Source organism: Lutra lutra, chromosome 4, assembly GCF_902655055.1.
Source record: "Lutra lutra chromosome 4, mLutLut1.2, whole genome shotgun sequence".
Lineage (NCBI taxonomy): Eukaryota > Metazoa > Chordata > Mammalia > Carnivora > Mustelidae > Lutra > Lutra lutra.
The window spans coordinates 155,664,193-155,686,028 of NC_062281.1; the positions used below are offsets into that span (position 1 = coordinate 155,664,193).

General features: G+C 38.3%; 1 protein-coding gene across 3 annotated transcripts in view; it reads right to left on the reverse strand.

Annotated features, from left to right (window-relative positions):
- The window catches only part of ZFYVE9 (zinc finger FYVE-type containing 9), a 211,978-nt gene that overhangs the window by 27,274 nt on the left and 162,868 nt on the right, over positions 1-21,836 (reverse strand). For all 3 annotated transcript variants that reach the window (XM_047725413.1, XM_047725411.1, XM_047725412.1), the window contains one exon: positions 16,939-17,043. In XM_047725413.1, the coding sequence (XP_047581369.1) occupies positions 16,939-17,043 (105 nt within the window). The remainder of the gene's footprint in view (positions 1-16,938; positions 17,044-21,836) is intronic.

A 21,836-nucleotide genomic window follows, 5' to 3' on the forward strand; every position in this document is an offset into this window, starting at 1 on the left:
AGAGGCTTGACTGACCACTCAGGTGCCCTATAATTCTAATTTCTGAATGTTTATTATTAGTGTACAGAAATATGACTGAGTTTTACAAAAGGATCTTGCTAAATTCACTTATTAGATCTGGTAGCCCTTTTGTAGAGAGTGAGTAGGATTTCCTACATAGTAAACAATCATTTATCTGTGAAGAAAAACCATCTTTTTTTCCAGTCTATATTCATCTTATTTTGTCTTCTTGCTCTAATGTTGTCTATTCTCGTCTTAATTACATTGGCTAGAAGCTCCACTGAAATGTTGAACAGAATAAGAGTAGACATCCACTCCTTGTTCTTAATCTTAAACAGGAAGCATTTATTCTATCACCATTTGATATACTAATTGTAGGTTTTTCGTAGATGTATTTATTAAGTTGTAGAGTTCTCTTCTAGTGTTGGACTGCCAAGATATATACACACACATACACATTTTGAATGAAAGTAGAATTTTGTCAATCCTTTTTCTCCATCATGTGATTCACCTTTTTATATCCCTGAATAAGTGAGTTACAGATTGATTTTTGAATGTTAAACCAACTTAGCTGTCTTGAATAACCCCACTTAGTCATGATGTACCCTATCATTTTGTGTTTTGCTGGACTGTATTTACTAAAAACGTGTTACATTTACCCAATATCTTCATGAGGGATACAAGTCTGCAGTTTTCATTTCTTGTAAGTTTTCCCCCCTGGTTTGTTTACTAGTGGAATGCTGGCTTTATAGAATGAGATTCCCTCCTCATCTATTTTCTGAGTGGTTTTTTTTTCAGAAGTGGTGTTATTTCCTCCTTTGTTGTTTAGTAAAGTCACAAGGGAAAGCATCTGGACCCCGTGCCTTTTTTTTTTTTTTTTAACTTTAAAGGAATAGATACATATATTTTTTAAATTTTATTTTTTATAAACATATATTTTTCCCAAGGGTACAGGTCTGTGAATCGCCAGGTTACACACTTCACAGCAGTCACCATAGCACATACCCTCCCCAATGTCCATAACTCCACCCCCCCTCCCGCCCGCCTCCCTCCCCCCATCAACCCTCAGGTTGTTTGTGAGATTGAGAGTCACTTATGGTTTGTCTCCCTCCCAATCCCATCTTGTTTCATTTACTCTTCTCCTACCCCCTTAACCCCCCATGTTGCATCTCCTCTCCCTCATATCAGGGAAATCATATGATAGTTGTCTTTCTCCGATTGACTTATTTCGCTAAGCATGATACCCTCTGGTTCTATCCACGTCGTCGCAAATGGCAAGATTTCATTTCTTTTGATGGCTGCATAGTATTCCATTGTGTATATATACCACATCTTCTTTATCCATTCATCTGTTGATGAACATCTAGGTTCTTTCCATACTTTGGCTATTGTAGACATTGCTGCTATAAACATTGGGATGCACGTGCCCCTTCGGATCACTACGTTTGTATCTTTAGGGTAAATACCCAGCAGTGCAATTGCTGGGTCATAGGGTAGTTCTATTTTCAACATTTTGAGGAACCTCCATGCTGTTTTCCAGAGTGGTTGCACCAGCTTGCATTCCCACCAACAGTGTAGGAGGGTTCCCCTTTCTCCGCATCCTCGCCAGCATCTGTCATTTCCTGACTTGTTCATTTTAGCCATTCTGACTGGTGTGAGGTGATATCTCATTGTGGTTTTGATTTGATTTCCCTGATGCCGAGTGATATGGAGCACTTTTTCATGTGTCTGTTGCTATCTGGATTCTTCTTTGCAGAAATGTCGTTCATGTCTTCTGCCCATTTCTGATTAGATTGTTTGTTCTTTGGGTGTTGAGTTTGCTAAGTTCTTTATAGATTTTGGACACTAGCCCTTTATCTGATATGTCATTTGCAATATCTTCTCCCATTCTGACAGTGTCTTTTGGTTTTATTAACTGTTTCCTTTGCTGTGCAAAGCTTTTGATCTTGATAATCCCAATAGTTATTTTTGCACCTTGCTTCCCTTGCCTTTGGCGATGTTCCTAGGAAGATGTTGCTGCAGCTGAGGTCAAAGAGGTTGCTGCCTGTGTTTCTCCTCAAGGATTTTGATGGATTCCTTTCTCACATTGAGGTCCTTCATCCATTTTGAGTCTATTTTCGTGTGTGGTGTAGGAAATGATTCAATTTTCATTTTTCTGCATGTGGCTGTCCAATTTTCCCAACACCATTTATTGAAGAGGCTGTCTTTTTCCATTGGACATTCTTTCCTGCTTTGTCGAAGATGAGTTGACCATAGAATTGAGGGTCTATTTCTGGGCTCTCTATTCTGTTTCACTGATCTATGTGTCTGTTTTTGTGCCAGTACCATTGCTGTCTTGATGATGGACAGCTTTGTAATAGAGCTTGAAGTCCGGAATTGTGATGCCACCAACTTGGCTTTCTTTTTCAATATTCCTTTGGCTATTCGAGGTCTTTTCTGGTTCCATATAAATTTAGGATTATTTGTTCCATTTCTTTGAAAAAAATGGATGGCACTTTGATAGGGATTGCATTAAATGTGTAGATTGCTTTAGGTAGCATAGACATTTTCACAATATTTATTCTTCCAATCCAGAAGCATGGAACATTTTTTCCATTTCTTTGTGTCTTCCTCAATTTCTTTCATGAGTACTTTATAGTTTTCTGTGTATAGATTCTTAGTCTCTTTGGTTAGGTTTATTTCCTAGGTATCTTATAGTTTTGGGTGCAATTGTAAATGGGATTGACCTCCTGAATTTCTCTTTCTTCTGTCTTGTCGGTGGTGTAGAGAATGCAACTGATTTCTGTGCATTGATTTTATATCCTGACATTTTACTGAATTCCTGTACAAGTTCTAGCAGTGTTTGGAGTGGAGTCTTTTGGGTTTTCCACATATAGTATCATATCATCTGCAAAGAGTGATAGTTTGACTTCTTCTTTGCCAATTGGATGCCTTTAATTTCCTTTTGTTGTCTGATTGCTGAGGCTAGGACTTCTAGTACTATGTTGAAAAGCAGTGGTGATAACGGACATCCCTGCCGTGTTTCCTGACTTTAGCGGAAAAGCTTTCAGTTTTTCTCCATTGAGAATGATATTTGCGGTGGGTTTTTCATAGATGGCTTTGATAATATTGAGGTATGTACCCTCTATCCCTACTCTTTGAAGAGTTTTGATCAGGAAGGGATGCTGTACTTTGTCAAATGCTTTTTCAGCATCTATTGAGAGTATCATATGGTTCTTGTTCTTTCTTTTATTAATGTGTTGTATCACATTGATTGATTTGTGGATGTTGAACCAATGTTGCAGCCCTGGAACAAATCCCACTTGTTCGTGGTGAATAATCCTTTAATGTACTGTTGAATCCTATTGACTAGTATTTTGGTGAGAATTTTTGCATCTGTGTTCATCAAGGATATTGGTCTGTAGCTCTCTTTTTTGATGGGATCCTTGTCTGGTTTTGGGATCAAGGTGATGCTGGCCTCATAAAATGAGTTTGGAAGTTTTCCTTCCATTCTATTTTTGGAACAGTTTCAGGAGAATAGGAATTAGTTCTTCTTTAAATGTTTGGTAGAATTCCCCCAGGAAGCCGTCTGGCCCTGGGCTTTTGTTTGTTTGGAGATTTTTGATGACTGTTTCAATCTCCTTACTGCTTATGGGTCTGTTCAGGCTTTCTATTTCTTCCTGGTTCAGTTGTGGTAGTTTATATGTCCTCTAGGAATGCATTCCATTTCTTCCAGATTGTCAAATTGTTGGCGTAGAGTTTGCTCATAGTATGTTCTTATAATTGTCTGTATTTCTTTGGTGTTCGTTGTGATCTCTCCCTCTTTCATTCATGATTTTTATTTGGGTCCTTTCTCTTTTCTTTTTGATAAGTCTGGCCAGGGATTATCAATCTTATTAATCTCTTTCAAAGAACCAGCTCCTAGTTTCGTTGTTTTTCTCTTGTTTTTTTTTGGTTTCTATTTCATTGATTTCTGCTCTGATCTTTATGATTTCTCTTCTTCCTGGTGGGTTTAGGGTTTCTTTCTTGTTCTTTCTCCAGCTCCTTTAGGTGTAGGGTTAGGTTGTGTACCTGAGACCTTTCTTGTTTCTTGAGAAAGGCTTGTACCGCTATATATTTTCCTCTCAAGACTGCCTTTGCTGTGTCCCACAGTTTGAACCGTTGTGTTTTCTTTATTTCTTTTTTTTTTTTTTTATTTGCCAGACAGCTCACAAGTAGGCAGAGAGGCAGGCAGGAGAGAGACAGGAGAGGAGGCAGGCTCCCTGCTGAGCAGAGAGCCTGAACACGGGACTCGATCCCAGGACCCCGAGATCATGACCGGAGCTGAAGGCAGAGGCTTTAACCCTGAGCCACCCAGGCACCCCATCGTTGTGTTTTCATTATCATTTGTTTCCATGAATTTTTTCAATTCTTCTTTAATTTCCTGTTTGACCCATTCATTCTTTAGAAGGATGCTGTTTAGTCTCCATGTATTTGGGATCTTTCCAAATTCCTCTTGTGATTGAGTTCTAGCTTCAGAGCATTGTGGTCTGAAATATGCAGGGAAGTGATCCAATCTTTTGATACCGGTTGAGACCTGATTTAGGACCGAGGATGTGATCTATTTTGGAGAATGTTCCATGTGCACTAGAGAAGAATGTGTATTCTGTTGCTTTGGGATGAAATGTTCTGAATATATCTGTGATGTCCATCTGTCCAGTGTGTCATTTAAGGCCTTTATTTCCTTGTTGATCTTTTGCTTGGATGTGAGGGGAGTGTTAAAGTCCCCTACTATTATTGTATTAATTGTTGATGTGTTTCTTTGATTTTGTTATTAATTGGTTTATATAGTTGGCTGCTCTCACGTTAGGGGCATAGATATTTAAATTGTTAGATCTTCTGTTGGACAGTTCCTTTGAGTATGATATAGTGTCCTTCCTCATCTCTTATATAGTCTTTGGCTTAAAATCTAATTGATCTAAGGATTGCCACTCCTGCTTTCTTCTGATGTCCATTAGCATAGTAAATTTTTGTCGACCCCCTGACTTTAAATCTGGAGGTGTCTTTGGGTTTAAAATGAGTTTCTTGTAGGCAACATATAGATGGGTTTTGTTTTTTTATCCATTCTGATACCCTGTGTCTTTTGATTGGGGCATTTAGCCCATTAACATTCGGGGTAACTACTGAGAGAGATGAATTTAGTGCCATTGTATTGCCTGTAAGGTGACTGTTACTGTATATTGTTTCTGTTCCTTTCTGATCTACTAGTTTTAGGGTCTCTCTTTGCTTAGAGGACCCCTTTCAATATTTCCTGTAGAGCTGGTTTGGTGTTTGCAAATTCTTTCAGTTTTTGTTTGTCCTGGAAGCTTTTTATATCTCCTTCAATTTTCAATGATAGCCTAGCTGGATATAGTATTCTTGGCTGCATGTTTTTCTCATTTAGTGCTCTGAATATATCATGCCAGCTCTTTCTGGCCTGCCAGGTCTCTGTGGAAAAGTCTGCTGCCAATCTAATATTTTTACCAATGTATGTTACAGACTGCTTTTCCTGGGCTGCTTTCAGGATTTTCTCTTTGTCACTAAGACTTGTAAATTTTACTATTAGGTGACGGGGTGTGGACCTATTCTTAATGATTTTGAGGGGGGTTCTCTGAACCTCCTGGATTTTGATGCTTGTTCCCTTTGCCATATTGGGGAAATTCTCTCCAATAATTCTCTCCAATATACCTTCTGCTCCCCTCTCTCTTCTTCTTCTTCTGGAATCCCAATTATTCTAATGTTGTTTCGTCTTATGGTGTCACTTATCTCTCGAATTCTCCCCTCGTGGTCTAGTAGCTGTTTGTCCCTCTTTGGCTCAGCTTCTTTATTCTCTGTCATTTGGTCTTCTATATCACTAATTCTTTCTTCTGCCTCATTTATCCTAGCAGTGAGAGCCTCCATTTTTGTTTGCACCTCATTAATAGCTTTTTTGATTTCAACTTGGTTAGATTTTAGTTCTCTTATTTCTCCAGAAAGGGCTTTTATATCTCCTGAGAGGGTTTCTCTAATATCTTCCATGCCTTTTTCGAGCCCGGCTAGAACCTTGAGAATCGTCATTCTGAACTCTAGATCTGACATATTACCAATGTCTGTATTGATTAGGTCCCTAGCCTTTGGTTCTGCCTCTTGTTCTTTTTTTTTTGTGGTGAATTTTTCCACCTTGTCATTTTGTCCAGATAAGAGTATATGAAGGAGCAAGTAAAATACTAAAAGGGTGGCAACAACCTCAGGAAAATATGCTTTAGCCAAATCAGAAGAGATCTCAAATTGTGAGGGGGGAAAAAGGAGATTAAAAGGTTCAGAAAGAAAAAAAAAATTAAAAAAAGAAAACCAATAAAGAAAAAATATAAAAAGGAAAAAATATATATATGTGTGTATATATTAGATAAACTAGTTAAAAAACGTTAAAAAAGAAAAAGGTAAAAGTTAAAAAAATTTAGCAGAAGAAGAGAAAAAAAATTGAAAAAGAAAAAAAATTAACTGCACGGCTAAAGAATCATGGGGAGAAAGCCATGAGTTCTGTGCTTTTCTTTCTCCTCCTCTGGAATTCCGCTGCTCTCCTTGGTATTGAAACTGCACTCCTTGGTAGGTGAACTTGGTCCTGGCTGGATTTCTTGTTGATCATCTGGGGGAGGGGCCTGTTGTAGTGATTCTCAAGTGTCTTTGCACCAGGCAGAGTTGCACCGCCCTTACCAGGGGCCGGGCTGAGTAATCCGCTCGGGTTTGCTTTCGGGAGCTTTTGTTCCCTGAGCGCTTTCCGTAGAGTTCCGGAGGATGGGAATGAAGATGGCGGCCTCCCAGTCTCTGGCCAGGAGGAGCCGAGAGCCCGGGGCCCCACTCCTCAGTGTGCCCTCAGAGAACAGCGCCCAATTACTCCCGTCACCCTGCCTCCGGCTGCACTCCGAGCTGACAGAGCCTGCGACGGGTTCAAGGTAACCCCGAGCTTAGCGCTCACTCCTCAGCTCTGTCTCCGTAGCCGGCTTCCCCGTTCTAATACCTGTAAGCTCTGCAACACTCAGACACCCCCAATACTTCTGTGACCCTGTGGGACCCGAGGCCACACTGACCCCCGCGTGGGCTTCACCCCGGTTAAGCCTCTGGAGCCATGTTCCTCAGCAGAACAGACTTTTAAAAGTCCTGATTTTGTGCTCCGTTGCTCCGCCACTTGCCGGGAGCCGGCCCCTCCCCCCGCGGTCTATCTTCTGGTCGCTCTGGATTCACTTCTCCGCCAGTCCTACCTTTCAGAAAGTGGTTGATTTTCTGTTTCTAGAATTGCTGTTCTTCTTCTCTTCGCTCTCCCATTGGATTTGTAGGTGTTTGCAATCTTTAGATAAGTTATCTAGCTGATCTCCCGCTACCTGAAGTAGTCTCAGCCTGCTACTTCTCCGCCATCTTGACTCCTCCCCCCCCCTTTTTTTAAAGATCATTTGAGAGAGAGGGAAAGCATGAGTTGGGGGGAGGGGACTGAGGGAGAGTGAAGCAGACTCCCCACTGAGCATGGAACCAAATGTAGGGCTTAATGCCAAGAACATTAATATGGAACAATAATATAGGAACATTAATATCCTCAGATCATGATCTGAGCTGAAGTTAGACACTTCTCTGACTGAGCCACACAGGAACCCTGGAATCTCTGCTTTTGTAGGAAGGTTTGTGACAATAAATTCAATTCTTTCAATAAATACAGGGATATTCAATAAATACAAGGAAATTCATGGTATGCTTTCTGAGGTATGATACAAAAGTTTGACATTCAAGGAATTTGTCCATTTTGGCTAAGCTGAACATTTACTGGCACAAATATATTCATAATATACCCTTGTTGCTTACTGTCTACAAGACTGATATTGATAACCCCCCTTTCACATCTCATAATGGTATTTCGTGTTCCTGACTATCAGTCTTGGGCCATCAGCCCAAACAGTCTGATTATAAGTCTGTCAATTTTATTGATCTCAAGAACTAGCTTTTGGTTTCATTTTTTTTTTTTTTTAAGATTTTATTTATTTGAGAGAGAGCAAACAAGCACAAATGAGGGAGGGACTGAGGGAGAGGGAGAAGCAGGCTCCCTACTAAGCAGGGAGCCGGATGTAGGGCTCCATCCCAGTGTCCTAGGATCATAACCTGAGCAGAAGGCAGATGCTTAACTGACAGCTATCCAGGCAACCATGGATTCATTTTTCTTTTATTTTTTTTTATTTATTTTTTATTTTTTTTTATTTTTTTAAAGATTTTTATTTATTTATTTGACAGACAGAGATCACAAGTAGGCAGAGAGGCAGGCAGAGAGAGAGGAGGAAGCAGGCTCCATGCTGAGCAGAGAGCCCGATGCGGGGCTCGATCCCAGGACCCTGAGATCATGACCCGAGCTGAAGGCAGCGGCTTAACCCACTGAGCCACCCAGGCGCCCCTGGATTCATTTTTCTTAATTGTTTTTTTTTTTTTTTTTGTCTTCTACTTTATGAACTGCCGGTATTGTCTTTATTATTTTCTTTCTTCCATTTACTTTGTATTTTATTCTTCCCTTTCTAATTTCCTAAGGTAGAAGATTAGGTCATTGATTTGAAATGTCTTTTTTCCCCCCTACTATAAAAATCAATGCTTTCAATTTCTAATCACTGTTTTAGCTGCATCCCACAAATTTTGATATGCCATGTTTTCATTTTCAAACAGCTCTAAATATTTTCTAATTTCCTTTGGCTTTCTTCTTTGACCCATAGATTATTGAAAAGTGTGTATTTTGTTTCCAAATATTTGGGGATTTTTCTAGAGATCTTTCTGATATAGATTTCTAATTTTATTGTTGTCAGAGACCACATTTTGTATAATTTGAATCATTTTAAATTTTTCAGGACTTGTTTTATACCACAGAATATGGCCTATCTTCTAATGTTCTATGTACACTGGAAAAGAATGTGTGCTCTCTGCTGCTTTTGGGTGGAGTGTTCTATAAAAACCACTCAAGTTGAATTGGTTGACAGTGTTGTTAAAGTTTTCTATATTTCTGATTTTCTGTCTACTTTGAACAATTATTAAATCAGGGATATTGAAATCTCCAAATATAGTCATAGATTTGTCTATTTATCCTTATAGTTCTATCATTTCTTGCTTCAAGAATTTTGAAGCTCAGTTATTAATGCATAAATGTCTAGGACTGTTACATCCTTTTGATGAACTGATCCCTTAATAATTATGAAATGAAACTTTCAATTCCTGGTAATACTTTTCATGCTGAAATACACTTTGATAGTACTCTATCCACTCAAGCTTTCTTTTCATTTTCCACCCTTTTACATTTAAACTATTTTTCATACTTCAAGTGCTTTTCTTATTCATAGCACAGAGGTAAATCTTGCTTATGCATCCAATCTGATGATCTCTGTCTTTTAATTGAGGATGTTCAGGCCATTTATATATAACTGATTACTGATACAGTTAGATTTATTTATTTATTTATTTATAAAAATATTTTATTTATTTATTTATTAGAGAGAGAGGCAGACAGACTGGCAGGCAGAGGCAGAGGGCGAAGCAGGCTCCCTGCCGAGCAAGGAGCCCGATGCAGGACTTGATCCCAGGTTGCTGGGATCATGACCTGAGCCGAAGGCAGCCGCCCAACCAACTGAGCCACCCAGGCGTCCCTAATACAGTTAGACTTAAATCTAACATCTTGCTATTTATTTTCTACTTGTACCATCTCCTTTTCTTTTTCTTCTTTTTCAGTCCTTATATGATTCTAGTTTATCTTCTTTATTGGCTCATTAGCTATCCCTCTTTAGTTTTTCTAGTGTTGCTTTTGGGTTTATATCTGTAACTTATCAATCTAATTTCAAGTAATATACCATATCCTATGACATTTAAGAACTTTATACCTGTCTACTTCCATTTCCCCTTCCCTGGCTTTTATGGTATTTTTGTCATGCATTTTATTTCTACATATGTTATAAACTCCACGATACATTTTATGATTTTTGTTTTAAACAACAGTCTTTTATTTATTTATTTTTAAAAGATTTTATTTATTTATTTGACAGACCGAGATCACAAGTAGGCAGAGAGGCAAGCAGAGAGAGAGGAGGAAGCAGGCTCCCTGCAGAGCAGAGAACCCGATGTGGGGCTCGATCCCAGGATCCTGGGATCATGACCTGAGCCAAAGGCAGAGGCCTTAACCCACTGAGCCACCCAGGTGCCCCTAAACAACTGTCTTTTAGAGAGATTTTATATTTACCTGCATATTTACCATTTCTGTTGCTCTATACTCCTATATGAAGATCCAGAGTTCCATTATTTGGTATTCTCCATGAAGGACTTCCTTTAACACTTCTTATAAAATAGGTCTACTGGTAAAAGATTCTTTTGGCTCTTATAGCTCTGAAAAAGCATTTTGCTTTTTGAAACATATTTTTTACTGGGTATAAGTTGATGGGTTTTTCCCCAGTATTTTTTTTTTAAGATTTTATTTATTTATCTGACAGAGAGAAATCACAAGTAGGCAGAGAGGCAGGCAGAGAGAGAGGAGGAAGCAGGCTCCCCGCTAAGCAGAGAGCCCGACGCGGGGCTCGATCCCAGGACCCTGAGATCATGACCTGAGCCGAAGGCAGTGGCTTAACCCACTGAGCCACCCAGGCGCCCCTTTTCCCCAGTATTTTAAAGGTTCACTGTACTTTCTTGTGGCTTGAATTGTTTTGACACCCAGTCTGCTGTTATTCTTCTACTTGTTCCTCAGCATACAATGTGGATTTTTTTTCTCTAGTTGCTTTTAAAATTCTTCTCTTTAGCTCTGGTGTTAAGCAGTTTGATTAAGATGATTATAATGTTCCTTAATGTAGTTCTCATCATGCTTTCTACAACTGGAATTCATTGAGCTTCCTGAATATATAGCTTTATACTTCTAATTTAAAAAATTTCTGATTCCTGAGTTTTCAAATATTTGTTGTTTACTTACCTCTTGTCTCCTTGAGGACTTCAATTATAGTGCTAGGCCAACTAACATCTCCCACAGTTCAATCATGTGCTGTTCATTTAATTTTTCAGTCTTTTCTCTTTATGTCTCATTTGGATAGTTTCTATCACTATGTTTTTAAGTTTACTAATTTTTTCTTTGGCAGTGTCTAATCTACCATTAAATTCATACAGCGTATTTTTCCATTTCATTGTCATTTTCATTTCTTGAAATCCAATTTGGGTCTTTTGATATTTTCCATGTCTATCCTTAACATGCTCTTTCCTTCATCCTGCTAAGCCTTTCTCTTAAGCTTGGTAGGTAGGATCAGGGCAACCTGAACCTATGGATAACTTGTTTTGGTAGGAATAATCTGCCCCTAGTTCATTCTAGCCGGTAAGAACACAAACTATGCCTGGCCTTGTAGGAATTGTTTTACTTGTATCTTTCCAGTATTTTTCTCACATATATACACTGATTAGTAGTCAGCTGAAGACACAGTGGGAACCTCCTGTGTATTTCCAGAGTTCTTTTATTTCCAGCAATCTGTTTTGCAAATTCTAGCCATTATGACCTCCCTACATTCTCAACTCTCTCTTCAACTCAGAGAGACCTCAGGTTCAGTTTGGGTTTCCCCTACCTGCACTATGGCCTGGAAACAACAGACAGTAAAGTAGGGCAATCACAGAGCTCAACTTCTCTGCCCCACTGACCTCTTTCTTTCTTTTTTTACTTACTTCATTTGACATTTCAGCTATTAAAGTGGACCTGTGTGTGAATGTGCCAAAACTGCTATAACAATGTACCACAAAGTGGATGGCTTAAACAACAGAAATGTATTGTCTCACAGTTCTGGAGGCTGAAAGTCCAAAATCAAGATGTTGGCTGAACTGGTTCCATTTGAGGGCTATAAAAGAAGGATTTGTTCTGGGCTTCTCTCCCTGACTTGTAGGTGGTCACCTTCTCCTTAATGTCTCTCTATATCATCTTCCCTTCGTAAGTGTATGGGTCCAAATTTCCCCTTATTATAAGGACATCAGTTATACTGGATTAGGGCTCATTCTAACAGCTTCATTTAAATTTGACTACCTCACTAAAGGCCCTAAAGTTATATTGATAATTGTTAAAATGAGGTCTATAAAAATCAGTTTAGTATAGTGACTAGGAGTAAGGACACTGGAACCAGACTGCCTAGGTTTGATTATGGCTCCACCACCTGCTAGTTCTATGCCTTAATATCCTCATCTATTAAAAGGAATTAAACATACCAATCTCATAGAGATAGTGTAAAAATACATAGTGCCTGATACATAGTATACTTCAATAAATGATACATTAACTTAATATAACTAACAATAGATGTTAGTTACTACAATGACCAAAATAATCTCATCATTGTAACATGAGTAGGGTTACCTAAATCAACAGAGAGCTTGAGTGGCCTTGATGAAGGAGATTAGAGAATTTACACACAAAGACTACTTCATTTATTAAATTTTCCATGCTGCCAGAAGTACTGTCTTCTAGCTTTCTAAGCTTAAAATATTTCCTTAGTGGCCCCCTCTCTCCACAGTTTACATATAGTTGCCAAAACTGAGGTTTCTAAAGCTCACTTTCATTAAGTCACTTCTCTGCTTTAGAACCTGTACAATCTATTTACAGATTATCATATTAAATTCTAGATTCCTTTGCCTGACTTCTGAAGGCCTTTAAAAACCCAGGAGTTTCTTTGCACAGCTTTATCTCTCAGTCCAGTTTAGCCTCCTCTTCACTGGGCAGATTGCTGTCTTCCTATCCTCCTTTCAAAACATGTCCATCCCTGGTGCTTTCCTGCCTTTTTTCTGCAGGCATCTATCACCCTTTTCACTTGTTATTTTCCACCCTTCTCTTTCTCGTGCCTGAACATCATTCACTGTCCATTTACATTTATATGACATTTACATGAACATTTACAAACCTGTCCTGCATGGAACATGCTGCTGTGGCTGTTAGGGATTCAGGATCAACAGGAAATAAAGGAATATTCCTGACTGCTCTAATTATTAGAGCTCTCCTTTCTCTAAACTTTTAGTAAACTTGCAGTAAGTTTTAGCACTTGTTTTCACATCGTTTTATCTGTACTAGTTCTGTTTCATGTCTTCATTCAATAGATATTTCTCATGCAATTACTCTTTACTAGGCAGTCTGCTAATGATAACAGTGGTAAACAAGACAGACATAGTTCCTCACTGAAATAAGTCTGGTAGAAGGGCACCAGGGTGGCTCAGTCAGTTGAGCATCTGCATTTGGCTCAGGTCATGATCCCAGAGTCCTGGGATTGAGCCCTGCATCAGGCTCCCTGCTCAGCGGAGACCCTGCTTCTCCCTCTCCCTCTGCCTGCTGCTCTACCTACTTGTGCTGTCTAACAAATAAATAAAATCTTAAAAAAAAAAAAAAGAAGAAGAAGAAGAAGTCTGGTAGAGAAAACAGACACTAAAGAAGGAAGTACAAATATAATGAATACTACACACACAGTATGTGTAGAATTCTAGAGATGTTTATAACAGGGGAGAGTCATCCCCACTGGGAGTTAACTAAAAGCTTATCTGTCATCTAAGCTGACACCTGAAAAATGAGTGAGAGTTAGGCAGGTAATGAACAGGGAAAGTATGCATCAATAAGGAAATAGCTTTTGCAAAGGCTTTAGAGCAATAGAGAACACAGTCTAGAAAATAAGGAAGACTATAGGTATCAACAAAGAAAAGTAAATAAAAGGAAAAATAGAATATTATCATGAGTAAATAATATATAAGAATTATTTTTTTCAGCTACAAAGTGAAGAATTATTACCAACACAATTCAAATATCCAAGACTGAGAGAGAAACACTGAACTGTGTTGAAATAAACAAACATAAAATATGAGTTGAAATAAAAACTGAATTCTGAAATAAAAACTGAATAAAAACTAAAAACTGAAGTCAGTCTGCTAAATCAAATAAGGAAAATAAATAATATATAGTTGGTAAACTTTATTGAAAATGAAATATAATAAACAATAAGAAATACAGTTACTGTTTTTGAAAAAAGAGATCTGAACCTGCACAACCATAAACCTAGGAGGCAGATAAAGACAGGTAATATAAATGGCAGTTATCATAAATGTCTTAGGTTGGTACTGAAGTAACTACGGAGGCCTCAATAGCTTTTTACAGATACACTTTTATAAATAGATCCAACCCAAGCACCATACTGTAAACACCAAGGATAGCCATGTATATTACCTGCTGAAGAAGACATCTGATTATCTTACTTCTGGACAATAGGCTCCCAGAAGGCAAGCATCATGTTCTTAACTCATCTTTGTATTTCATATCACAGAGTATATTTAATAAATGTTTGTGAAACAAAAAAACTTTCAAATTTGAGAAATAAATGTGTTTTCAAAGCATATCTCTTTTAAGACTATTTAGGGCATGGGGCACCATGAGGCACATGGCTCAGTGGGTTAAGCCTCTGCCTTCGGCTCAGGTCATGGTCTCAGCTCCTAGGGCTCCTGGGCTGGAGCCCCACGTCAGGCTCTCTGCTCAGCAGGGAGCCTGCTTCCCTTTCTCTCTCTGCTTGCCTCTCTGCCTACTTGTGATATCTCTCTCTCAAATAAATAAAATTTTTTTAAAAAAGACTACTTAGATAGTACTTAGATAAGACTACTTAAATTATTTAAAAATCATTCATTTTAAAGATTTGACACTACCTAGTCTAGTCTATTACTTATTGATATTCCAAGGTAGGACTATCTAATAGATAAAAACTGTTAATTACATCACAGGAAAAAATAAAGTACACATTCTAGGTACTATTTTCTACTGTCCTGAAAAAAGCCATTGCATTGAAAGCCATGGATAAAAGCTTTCTTCACGTAGGTCATTCTCATAAAACTCATTCTCCTGAGTTTATAAATCCAGTAAGATTCTAAGTGAAAGTAAAAATTGAGTATACAGTTGAATGATGAATAAGTGGCTGAAAGAAGGGAAAAAAAAGAAAGAAGGAAAAAATGAAAAAAAGAGAGGGAAGGGGGTAGTTTACTTTATATCAAGAAATAGCAGAAGTAATAACTGCAGACTTACCAGCCTTCTAATAAAATAAATTTTGGGACACCTGGGTGGCTCAGTCAGTTAATCCTCTGCCTTTGGCTCCAGTCATGATCCCAGGGTCCTGGGTTGGAGCCCCGCATCCCAATGGGCTCCCTGCTCAGCGGGGAGACTGCTTCTCCCTCTCTCTGCCTGCTACTCTCCCTGCTTGCACATGCACATGCACCAGCTCAAGCACATGCTCTCTCTTGGGCAAATAAATAAAATCTTTAAAAATAATAATAAAACAAATTTTAACCATTATTATATCAAATTCAGTTTCAAAATAAGATTTTTTTTTAAAGATTTATTTATTTGACAGACAGAGATCACAAGTAGGCAGAGAGGCAGGCAGAGTGAAAGAGAGGAGGAAGCAGGCTCCCCTCTGAGCAGAGAGTCTGATGCGGGACTCGATCCCAGAACCCTGAGATCATGACCTGAGCCGAAGGCAGAGGCTTTAACCCACTGAGCCACCCAGGCACCCCCTAAGATTTTTCTTTTAAACCATATATTGGACATTTTACAAACAACTTTAAGAAACTTTTCAATTTAAGCAAGACTTTTTTCTTGCCGTTTACAACAATGTGGATGGAACTAGAGGGTGTTATAGCAAGTGAAATAAATTAATCAGAGAAAGACAATTATCATATGATCTCACTGATATGTGGATTTAAGAAACAAAACAAAGAGGGGTGCCTGGGTGGCTCAGTAAGCCTCTGCCTTCGGCTCAGGTCATGATTTCAGGGTCCTTGGATCGAGCCTCGCATTGGGCTCTCTGCTCAGCAGGGAGCCAGCTTCCCTCTCTCTCTGCCTGCCTCTCTGCCTACTTGTGATCTCTGTCTGTCAAATAAATAAATAAAATCTTAAAAAAAAATAAACGATATAGAGGATCATAGGGGAAGAGGGGAAAAATAAAACAAGATAAAATCAGAGAGGGACACAAATCATTAAGAGACTCTTAATCTTAGGAAACAAACTGAGGGTTGCTGGAGGGATGGGGGTTGGAGGGATGGACATTAAGGAGGACAGGTGATGTAATGAGCAATGGGTATTTTATGAGACTGATGAATCACTGAACTCCACCTCTGAAACTAGTAATATATTATATGTTAATTAATAGAATTTCAATTTTAAAAAAGGAAAAGAAAAAAGAATTACTGACTTTCCACGGAATCTGCATTTTAATAGGTTCAAAACCTGCAGCTAAAGCCAGCCACTGTGATCAACTAAAGAATCTTATGCAGCCACCAAAGAGAAATACAGAAAGCTGAGAATTCCCAGGACAAAAAGGGTGGAGGACTTTGGCTCCAAATTCGTTGCTTCTAATAACTACATTCTTTTCATAATATTTTTATGAAAAAAAAAAAAAAAGAGGAAAGAGACTTCACAGGGCATATCAGCAAAGAACACTGTTTATTTCATTCTGTAATGTGTATATAGAATGCATTATAGTTACAAAATGGAACCATTCATTAATTCAAAATGCAACCATTTATTTGCTTTTGAAATCTTACTTAAAATTCATTTTGGGAGTTAATGCTTAAATGTTAAGTATTGTCAAAAAATATATATATTCACAGTAAGAGGGAAAAATGAAAAGATCCCACCACTAGTGTTATAAAGTTAATTTTATACCTTAGTCGAAATGCAAATCTGTCACTGATTACCATGGTATCAAAAGCACAATTAATGACACAACTAATGACTAAATAAATCACAAACCTAACATCTTGATTTTCTGTCACGAAACTCCTCATCACTGATCTAAGTCACATAGCATTATGAACTGACTTCACTATCAATTAAAAAATGAAATTTATATATACTCATATATTTTTCATTTTCATTTGTGTATTTAACAATGAAAAATATGCCTTGGTGATAAATCTTACCTCATTGTATCTGTTGCTGGGAATTTTGATACTGGTTTTCCGAACTTCCATATCAACCACCAAACCTTGAACTACTGGCAATGTATACTGGTAATTTCTGAAGTCCTGGGAAAAAGCAGATTGAAGTAGAATAAAGCATTTACCAATGGCAGGATATGATTTATAGTAATAAAAGCAGCACAAGCTGAAAGAATGTGAAAATTAGAAGATATTATTAATTTAAATAATAAGGAAATGTATAATGAAAACCCTAATGTGTATATTCTAGCTCTCTAATTAGATTATAAATTCTCATAAAGAAGTAGACCTGTCTCATATACACCTTATGTACAATATTAAACAAATATCTGAATACTTATTACTCTGCGTTAACTGTCTCCTCCCTCTAGAGTAAGCTCCAAGAGGTAGGGACTCTCACTTGTTTTCTTCTTGTTATATCCCAAATGCCTGGAACAGCCTAGGCACTCAATGACTATTTATAGATAAAACATATGCACATGCACATACCACATCCAGTGTGGCTGAAGCAAAGTGAGCAAGAGTGTTAGGAGTTCTGGTCACAGTGACAGCACAAAGCTAGATTTCATAGGGTTTTGTAGGCCACCATAAGGACCTTTGCCTTTACAGTGAGAAGGTTTTTGACCTATTTTAACAGATCTCTCTTACTTCTCTGTAGAATAGCCGGTAAGGGAACAAGGATAGAAGAAAGGAGATCAGATAAAAATACAAAAATAATTCAGGTAAGAGACAGTGATAACTTTGACCAAAGTGTTAACAGTTCAAAAGGCGGTGAGAAGTTATCAGATTCTAGATATATTTTGAAGAGGTAACTGACAATATCTGTCACTGGATTGAATGTGGAATGTGGAAAAAGAAGAATCAAAGATGATTCTGAATTAAATGGACGGGGCAACTGTAAGACCATACTTCCATTTACTGAGAGGTAGAACATGATGGGAAGGGAAAAATGGCAAGTCAGAATTCTGCAGAAAAACCAAGAAAGAAAGGTGTCCTAGAAGCTAAGAAAAGAAAATGTATAGATACTGATAAGTTTTTGGATGGAATGGTGTGAAAATTGTCTTCTGACTGCTTCTATTAACTCAGGGAAATTGGGGCTGAGTCATCAGCTGAAAGTGAGAAAAGAAGAAGAGGTACTGGAAATTTGAGAAAACATGAGAATAGGAATGTGTTATGGAGCAGGAAATATTGCCAGGTCTGAGAGCTTCTTTAAGGGTATCGGTCATGAATCTAAAGCTTCTTTAATGGTATTGGTCATGAACCTAAAGACCAGAAAATGGGCTACTCTTTTTGTCTTCATCCACATTTGGGCTTGGACAAAGTTATTAATGAAGGATGAAGTAGATCCATGCAGGTATGGTCAACTGACTTTTTTTCTTTTTTTAAGATTTTATTTATTTATTTTAGAGAAAAAGTGTGAGTGGGGGGAGAAGGGAGGGGAGAGAATCTCTGCATGGCGTCCCATGAGGGGCTTGATCTTAGGACCCTGAGATCATGACCTGAGCTGAAACTAAGAGTTAGTTGCTTGACTGAGCCACCCAGGTGCTCCAGCTGACTTTTGATAAGGGTGTGAAGCCAGGTAAATGAAGAAAGGATAGTCTTTTCAACGAACAGTACTGGACCAAAAAAAAGAGTTTCTAACGATGCCTCACAATCATGAACAAAAATTAACTAAAAATAGACCATAGACTTAAATATAAAACATAAAAATAAAACTATAAGCCTTCTACAAAGAAACATGGAAGAAAATATGTGTGATGTCATTCTGGTCAATAAGTTCTTAGATATCATATAAAAAGCATGCTCCATAAAAACATTAAGAAATTAAACGTTAGGAGTGCCTGGGTGGCTCAGTCGGTTTAGTGTCTGCCTTCGGCTCAGGTCACAATCCTGGGGTCCAGGGATGGAGCCCTGAGTCAGGCTCCCTGCTCAACAGGCAGCCTGTTTCTCCCTCTCCCTCTGCCCTTCACCCCTGCTTTTGCAACTCTCTCTGAAATAAATAAAATCTATAAAAAATTTAAAAAAAAAAAAAAGAAACTGAACTTTAACAAAGTTAAAAACTTTTGTTCTGCGAAAGACACTGTTAAGAGGATAAAAAGATAAACCACAGGCTGGGAGAAAATATACAAATGATAAATATCTGCCAAAGGACTTATATTCAGAATACATGAAAAACTCTCAAAACTCAACAACAAAATAACAATCATATTTTCTAGGGGTGCCTGGGTGGCTCAGTGGGTTAAAGCCTCTGCCTTCGGCTCAGGTCATGATCCCGGAGTACTGGGATCGAGCCCCGCATCGGGCTCTCTGCTCCTCAGGGAGCCTGCTTCCTCCTCTCTCTCTGCCTGCCTCTCAGCCTACTTCTGATCTTTCTCTGTGTCAAATAAAATCTTTATAAAAAAAAAAAATCATATTTTCTAAATAGGCAAAAATCCCAAGATTCACTAAATAAGACATAAGGAGGGCAAATTAGCACATGAAAAAAAAATGCTCTGAATAATTCATCATAAGCAGAATACAAATTAAAATCACAAAAATTAAGACCATTAAGTCGTTAAGCATCTGCCTTGGGCTCAGGTCCTGATCCCAGGGTCCTGAATCAAGGCCTGGCTCAAGTCCTGCTCAGTGTGGAGCCTGCTTGTGTTCCCTCTCTCATTCCCCTTGCTTGTGTTCCCTCTCTCACTGTGTCTCCCTCTGTCAAATAAATAAATAAAATCATTAAAAAAAATTAAGACCATTAAACTCCTATTGGAATGGCAAAAATTAAAAACAAAAAAAAAGAGAGAGAGAGAGAGAGAGAAATAACAAGTGCTGGCAAAAAAAAAAAAAAGAATTCCTTATATTTCTTGTGAATGCTAGAGGCATTCACTACTACTAGAGGCATGTTGGAAAAGAATTCCACAGTTCTATATAACACTGAATGCACAATATGGCTTAACTATTCTATTCCAGGTATTTACCCAAGAGAAAGGAAAACTAATGCTCACTCAAAATTTCATACATGAATGTTTGCAGTAGCTTTTTTTTTTTTTAAAGATTTTATTTATTTATTTGACAGAGAGAAATCACAAGTAGGCAGAGAGGCAGGCAGAGTGAAAGAGAGGAGGAAGCAGGCTCCCTGCTGAGCAGAAAGCCCGATGTGGGGCTTGAACCCAGGACCTGGGATCATGACCTGAGCCGAAGGCAGCGGCTTAACCCACTGAGCCACCCAGGCGCCCCTGCAGTAGCTTTATTCATAACCAAAAATGAGAAATAACCCACAGATCCATCAACAGGTAAATGGATAAACTGTGGTTCTTACATACAACTGAATACTACAAAGCAATAAAAATGAATGAACTATTGATATGGAAGGTTACCAGAATATGCCACCTGAAAATATGTCTCCATTAATCATATATAACTCATTTTACCTTTCTGTTTTTGAACCCTCCTGTATGTGAGGTTCTCATATATACAAAGTTAAATTCAATTTTCTGCTGTAATCTGTCTCATGTCAATTTAATTCTTAGACCAGCTAACATAGACTATCAGGGTATCCTTGAAAGAGAAAAAATTTTCCTCTCTAACGGTGGTGATGGAGAGCAAGATACTTCAGGAGATAACCCAATAAAAGTTTATATAATGGATTGATATAAAAGGCCATAAAGTTTATATAAGTGGATTGATATAAAAGGCCATAAAACTAGATTATTAGTTTATGCTACTAGATTACAGGATAAATATCTCCTTTTCATTTTACAGCAGATTATAATCAGCAAGAAAAATTACCTTGTCAAAAATGTGACTAAAAACTAAAGTTGCCAGGGAGTGATAAAGTGATGGGAACTAGAGTAAAGGGAGGGAGGGAGGGAGACAAAGAGAGAGAGAGAGAAAGAGATCCTGTAGATTTAAAATATAATTTCAAAATTTCTACTTCTGGGGGTGCCTGGGTGGCTCAGTTGGTGGAACATGCAACTCTTGATCTCAGGGTCATGAGTTGGAGTCCCACATTGGTTGTAGAGATTACTTAAGAAAATAAATAAAATAACATAAAATAAAATGTCCACTTCTGGCCAAAATGGAGAGAAGAGGCCTGGATTTACCCTCCTGCCTGAAAACAAAACAAAACAACAACAACAAGAACAAAATGCACAGAACACATGAAACAATGATTTCAAAGACACTGAATCTCAGGCCACAAAGAACAGTGATTCCTGAGAGGCAGGAAACAAACAAGATGAGCTCTATGAGTATCCAGGTTATGCCTCCAAAACAGTTTCCAAGCTCAGGTGTAGGAAGGGGAAACCCAGGGAGAGCTAGCAGATTTCCTGAGTTGAGGAGATAAAACTGAGAATCCAAAAACCCAAGGTGGCTAGAGTTCACAGGACAGAGTATCAGAGAGGAGAACACTGCAGAGAAGAGGTCCAAAGATTTGCAGAGTGTCTCACTCCAGAATTCAGCAGAGTTCGGATCAGTGAATGTGTGTGAGAAAACTTTGTAAGGCCAGTGCAGAAACTACCTGAAATGATTACTGGGAACATTATCTGTTACACAGGTGTGGGAATAGTGCCTGGTCCTAAAAACCAGAGCAGTAAACCTCATATTCAATGGGCATTAGGTTAGAATATTCTTACATGACAAAGAATTTGGCTGGCCTTTGTTCAGGTTCCTGAGAGGTAGCCTCCAAACCCCTGAATTTCCTGAATGATAAGAATGTCTTCGTTACTCAGTGGTGGATCCCTGATAGTCTATGTTAATTTAGTGACTCATGGTGGGTCCTCAGATTATGTGAACAAGATAATTCAGGAGGGGGCTGGTCATCCCAGAAAGATCAGCCATGTGATTAGAAGATGGGGCCTTGAGGCACATGGTATCAGGGGGGCTTGAGACTGAGTTCA